Raw genomic sequence first — 6,397 nt, 5'->3', positions numbered from 1 at the left:
GCCAGATTTCCTCGCCCCTTCCTTTGGTTGCTGACCGAGAAGCTTCCCGCAGCCCACCGCATGCCTCATCTCCTGCGCGGGCCCGGCCGCCCCCGAGCTCTACCCCAAATAAAGCTGACATAGAGGGGCTTTCCTCGCACCTTTTTGCTATACTGCATGTTTTTAAACACAACCCTAAATCTTTTCTTTCTTGCAGTGATCAGCCACAGCAGGTGCTAATGCTTCACCGCTAGCTCCAGCCAAAGTCCCATCTTTGCAGCAAGGGGACGACCTGCCCTCCCTTCTTCTTCCAGCTGTTTAATAGTCTGATCTTCTCTCTGCACGGTTCCAAACACAGTTTTGTGGGGGGCAACTTTGTATAAAGTTTTTACTTCAAAATCTTACCAGAAATCCTGAAGTGTAAAAGTTGCTTGAACAATTTTTTTGTTTCCCCCTTGCTTCTGCTTCCTTGCTTGGGTTTTGCCTGGAGGTTTGGGGGGTTTGTTTTTTTTGTTGAGGCTTGGTTGGTTGGTTGGTTTTTTTTTTAGACCGAGAGTTTCCAAATGTGTTAACCAGCCTGTTGGAGCTTCCAGTACCAGTGAGATCAGACTTGAGCAACTTCTGTTTATAAAAACCTGCAGGCTTTCAGCCTGCAAGGCCTTGAATTTTTATATTCCTGGTGGGGAGACCTTACGGACGACAAATGGGAATGTTTACTGAATAAATAACCCACAGTAGAAAGATCTTTGAGTTTGGTTGTGGTATTTGGCTTTTTTTAACTCACCCCTCCCCCCCCCCAAGGGATGGTGTGTCACAGTTGTATCAGCAGGTTGGTGCTTTTCACAGCTCTCTAGAACTAGGTCTGTGTTCTACCTCTAGACATTAGTGCCTTAAATCCTGGGTGTTAGGCTATCACCAGGACCTGCTCTTCTCCCTCCACCCCTTAACCCAGTGGCTGCTCCATTCCTGCACTGTTGCTGGCAAGGCTTCGCTGTGGCTGAGCATAGCTTTCCTGTTTGATCCCCTAACCGTCCCTTTGAATTGTCCCATTAATCGATGGCTGTGGTATCAAATTCAATCTTTTTGTGATGTTTTCAGAGGTGTACCCCTGCTTTTGTCCCTCTCCTCTTTTACTCCCTTATCAAAGCCTGTGTTGTTTCTATCCTCCCTCTCCACCTTTGTTTTCAATGTGTATGTTCTTTGCTTTTCTTTAAACAACCTTGGCTTCCTTTCACCCCTATTCCTGTGCTGTTTGGGCCACTTCTAAAACGCTCCTTTCATGGCTAAGCAAGTGAACTTCAGTGTGCACTGCTCAAAAAATGCCAGTTTCTGTTCCTTCTCTAAACTGCAAGCCCTGTAAAATAGGGAGCATCCCTCAGTGGCTGGGAAGGCTGTTTTCTGCAGCTGCTTACTATTAAATATGTATATTTGTATACACTTGCTCATGCTGTCTCATAACAGGTCTGTAATTTACCAAACTATTTTGAGAAGAGTTTGGGTTTAATGTGATTATAACTGATCTACATTTATTTTTTTAAAAACTCTCTTGCTTCTCTTTCCATCAATAGACAACAAAGTTTACCAGTGCTTTAGATATACCTGTGGAGTTTGTTAAAAAGAACGTGAAATTGAGGGGAAAATTCCATCGCATAACTGAGACAGGCCTGGAAGTTGAACACGTTCCCATCAGCATTCCATTCCTTACAGCAATACAGAGAAAGTGTAAGTGGAAGCAGGTGAAGAGCAGGTAGGAAGGAATCTTGTTGTTAACGCAGCTACACAGAGAAGAGGAGGGGCAAGCTTGGGAGGAAGGGTGGAGGTACAGTTCTGGTTCTGCCCTTTGGTCCTTCCATACTTCATAGGTGGGAAACTGAGGAATGTCTTTAGAGATCTGCTCTCTCTGTGGGGAGGCATTTGAAAAGAGATGACCAATACACTATACTACCTCACAGTGATATTTCTCTGACTAGTGCATGGGCAGCTCCTCAGCGTGCACGACTCATCGCCTGCCTGGCAGAAGGACTCTGCTGGGATTACGCTTTTATTTATGGGTAAAGATTTGTATACACAGACTCATCCTCACAGACAGGTTTTCTGTGACTTCTTCACCGAGCTGCCCGTCAGGTCTGTGAGTCACGTTCCTGCTTTGCAAATAAATACCTGCAGGCGCGGCTTCTTCTTGCCTATTGTTTGTGCCTATTGTTTATTATTTTTCAGATAAAATGATATGACAGATAATGAAAACAGTTCTATTTCTGTGTAAAATAAACCAAACTCCCTTAAACCACTTAGGCAACCTCAAATTAGATTTTATTTTACTGAAGGAGAGATGAGACCAAATTTGTATTTGTGAATAAATAGTGCTTTGGGGGAACGTTTCTTTTTTAAGTCCAGGGGAATAAATTCATTGCCGGCAGTTGAGGCACTGTGCGAAGAATGAAATGTCCTTCGTGGCAGTCGGTCACAAAGTTCTGTCTTTCCATAAGCAGGGCAATCAAAAGGTCTTCTGCTGGTGAGACTTGCTGGAGTGGAGCTGGCTCCGAGCGGCAGGGCCTGGCTACAGCAGGAGCTGAAACCCAAACAGATGCTGTGGTTCCAGCTTCTCGGGAGGGAGGACTTGGCACTCGAGTGCCTTGTGCTCGTCAATAAGGTAAAGACAGTGACAAGAAATTTACTTTTACCTGCAGTTTTGGGTTTGGCTGTGGTTGTGCAGTTCGGTTATCTCAGTCCATTTAAGGAATGCTCTTATTTAAGATTTATCTATCCCAATATGAATTTTAAATGTTGCATTTGTAAATCTGATTTCAGGAGCGGTATTTTTGCAGACTGATTGATGACACAAGTATGTTTCTCTGTCAGGTAGTTCTGAGCTGTATCCTGTAGTTCTGCTCTCCCTGATGTTCCATCCAAACCAGATTTGATGTCACTCCATCAAATGTTCTCTCACAAACATTTTGCATTAGTGTATTAGCTTTTAATAGTCAGATGGTTTCTTCTTAGCTTTCAGCTCTCTCTGCCAGAGTGTTGATTTATCCAGAAGTAAATCTTGTATCTCAGGGGGATTTTGCACCAAAGAATAAATAAACCCGTTTTAAAGCTGAGGTGAATAATTGTATTTCTTGTGCCTTTCTGCAGGGTAGATTTCTCAGCATGTGCTTAAACGAGGAGGTCTTGAGACAAGGGCTGGGCAGAGCGGCACGGGTGGAAGGACTGCAGCACGATTCCCGCCTCTACTGGAAGCTTCACAGAAGACTCCTTCGAGCAGAGCTAAAGGCCTTGAAGAACCGGAAAGGAATATGGAAAGAGGAAAGCTACTCTGAAGGAACTAGAGATCGTATAAGCAACAATAGATTTGTACAGACCTTGAAACAATTTGTGAGCTGGTTTAGAAGCTCTGTTTGAAGGTGGAGAGCTGGAGCAGTGCCAGTTACCTGTGTTAGGTCCTGTATGGAAAGTAGGAGTTTGTGATAAAAACCAGTGCCATGGACTTGAGGGTCCCTGTCTCGAACAGGAAACCCACAGAATTTCCTAATGCCGTATTATAACCCATGGGTGACTGAATTTTAGCAGTAATATGCAAGCCACAAATGAAAGTCTTCTGAAGCTAGATTTTTCCCCAATGGTGTCCTAAATTAGTTGTGCTATTGTCCACAACTCCCAAATACCTACCCAGCTGGTGAAAGCAGTGGAGCATTGGGTTTTTGAGAGGTGCAGGATGTTGGTTTACAGTGTACAGCCCAAAATGCTGCTCTGCTGCAGGTCCTGACTACATTGGTTAGAAAACTCTACTTCAGACCTTTACAGAGCTTATGGTGTGCCATTTACACAGAAGCATTTTGTTTGAATTCTGTTCTTGTACTACTTATGTGTGTAATTTCTGTTTTAAAAAATCTCTTGTCTTGAATAACGGGTTGCATTGTTACCAATATAAAAGGTAATTTGTTATGGCTGGTCTTAAAGAGCTGATAAGGTCACAACAAAGTTTCCCAGAAAAAAAAAATCACTTGGTATAGCAAAGAACATAAATTAATGTCAGTAATCCAAGTTTTTAGACAACAGTGTTCAACTGAAGAGGAAAAACTTAAGCTGTTTTTTCTGATGATTCCATAAATATCTAAAGTGAGAGGAAAGTAAACCTTTAATGTGAAATTTGGAAAGGTGGAACATGCTGTGCCAAGAATGTAAATTCTTGTTCTTGCTTTATTTTTGAAATGTGTTATGTATATGAGTGTTTTATTTATTTTGTAAATATTTTCAAAAAATGTTGAATTTCTTATGCTCATAGTTACATGTTTTATATACCAAACACTTGACCTTTGTTTAACCTCCCACAGCCCCAATATTTATTTAAAGTGAAGTGTTTCACAGATTTTCTTTCTTCCTGTCCGATTCCTTGCCAATCAAATCCTGGGGAGAAGAGTGTGGTACAAAAATGACGCTAGAGTTGAGCATCACTTGTCTGACAATTAGTTGCTGTGTCATTTCCTCTGCTGACTTTGGGGCAAAATTGTGAATCCTCAAATCCTAAAAGGAGAAAAAAAAAAACAAAACAGCTTTTCTTTGGGTAAAAATAGATGGCAGTGCTTCTTTACTACTTCCGTAGCTCAAAGTTGCCTTTTAGCCCCCAAATACAGACTCAGTCTCAGCAATAATCCACTTCTCAAGGGGTTTTATAGATGTTCCTGTTCCTACCTCTGGTAAGTAGAAAGACCTTTTCCAAACTGAATATAAGTGTATGGTTACGATGAGGATATTTTTTTCTGTAATAATTAAATATAATTCTACCTGGACTTTGCACTTCTATTTTGTAAATGATTAATAGGAAGATGTATCACAAAACTCCACTGTAAAGCTTTGAGAAAAATCTCAGGAAACTGCATTTTTAGAAAGCAGAGGTGAACTGTGGGCAAATATTGAAACAAGTTTCTTCCCTCACAGTTTTGCTTCTCAGCCCAGTTTACCCTTGATGAAATTCAGGAAAAACCCAAGAGTTTTTTCTAAATTACAGCAAATCCCTGTAACCTTTCTGTCAGGTTCTATCTTATGAAGAATATTTAAAAGACAATACAGCTGTTTTATCATGTATGTCAAGGAAGTTCCCCCCTTGGCCTGAGCAAAATTTTTCAAGTTCCTTTCCCTGTATTGGTGACAGTAAGATGGGTCTAACAGAAACAATTTCAGAAGGAACTGTGGAGAGGGACATCGAAAACTTTGAATGCAGTACTCTCATCTCTTTTCATAGTTCTTTGTCCAAATACAAACCTTAGGAAGCAGCTTTGTGTATGGGATCTGTAAGGGACAACACTCATCTCACAGCCAGTCACCCTGTGGTGTGGGATTTGAGATTGCAGCGGCAACTCCTGTAATTGTTTGTTAATGCCGTTTTCGTTATCATCCAGGTCTTATCTGTTAAAAAAAAAACCAAACCAAAACAAAAGAACAGCACACCCTCCCCCCTTAAAAAAAAGCACAACTCGGTTCAAAGCTGCGCTTCCCATCTGTGCAAGGCTTGAGAGGTTGCAGATCTTGTCTCTGTGGGAGGCCTGTCTATTGAGAAACTGGTAACAGGAGTAGAAACAAACAGCTCTGCAGAACCCATCTGAGGAACCGGCTGGGAAGTCAGGGGAGAAAAAGCGCTTGGCTCCGTCGTATAAAACCATGCCACACGGGCTCTGAGCAGTGAGGAATGAGTGAGGAGCATGTTCCCATTCCTTTAGCTACAGCAGCAGTGCCGGCAAGAGTATTTCCAAGCAGAGGATGCAGTTCTTGTGCGATTAGGAATAAGGACAAGAATTAAACTCTTTAGCTCTTGTGCCTTTGCCCCTGCAACTCTGAATATGCTGTGAGCAGCAAAACGTCTTAAAAAAATCTCAGGGAGTGAAACGACAGACCTCCAAATGGCCCACTAACAAAAATACCTTGATCATTGCACAGGTTTTTTATTGCTGGTGAGGCATGGAAGGCAAATGGTTGTCATAAACACCAGCAGCCTTCCTCGGAGTCTCCTTCCCCAGGCCAAACTGCCTCGCTTGTTCCAGTGTCCTGCTCTTTCCCCAGCCTGTCAGGGCTCACACCTGCTGCTCCTCACCCACCCAGGGACCATAAGACATAAAATGTGATAATTCTGAAAGTGGATTTTTAGTCTTAACCTCCTCCACAGAGGTGCATTCCGACAGGCCAGGAAGAAGCCCAGAGCTTTCTGTGGCTGCCGGTGAACGGTGTGTGAGGGAACGCAGAGTCGGCGAACGCAGGTGACCCGCCGCTGAAGTTCACACAGACTTTTAAAGCAAAAAAACCCCAGTCAGCCAGACTCGGTGCCTTCCCTCGGGCCTGCCCGGGGGACGCTCCGCTCCCTGAGCGCTCTCTCCGGCTCCCGGGGCGGAGCGGGCGGGCAGTGAGGTGCCGCCCGCCTCGCCCC

The 6,397-nt window shown here is 43.4% G+C and overlaps 1 protein-coding gene across 1 annotated transcript; it reads left to right on the top strand.

Annotated features, from left to right (window-relative positions):
- Positions 1-1,547: 1,547 nt before the first annotated feature.
- Positions 1,548-3,354, top strand: LOC103776145 (chromosome unknown open reading frame, human C3orf33; the record flags this gene model as incomplete). Its single annotated transcript, XM_008943644.1, has 3 exons — positions 1,548-1,701; positions 2,469-2,629; positions 3,115-3,354. Coding segments are annotated over 3 exons (555 nt in total), but the record flags the coding sequence as incomplete, so codon positions are not given.
- Between the last annotated feature and the right edge of the window lie 3,043 nt (positions 3,355-6,397).

Source organism: Merops nubicus, unplaced genomic scaffold, assembly GCF_000691845.1.
Source record: "Merops nubicus isolate BGI_N331 unplaced genomic scaffold, ASM69184v1 scaffold41040, whole genome shotgun sequence".
NCBI lineage: Eukaryota > Metazoa > Chordata > Aves > Coraciiformes > Meropidae > Merops > Merops nubicus.
Note: the sequence above shows the minus strand (reverse complement) of the source record. Positions and strands in the feature narration are given on the sequence as shown.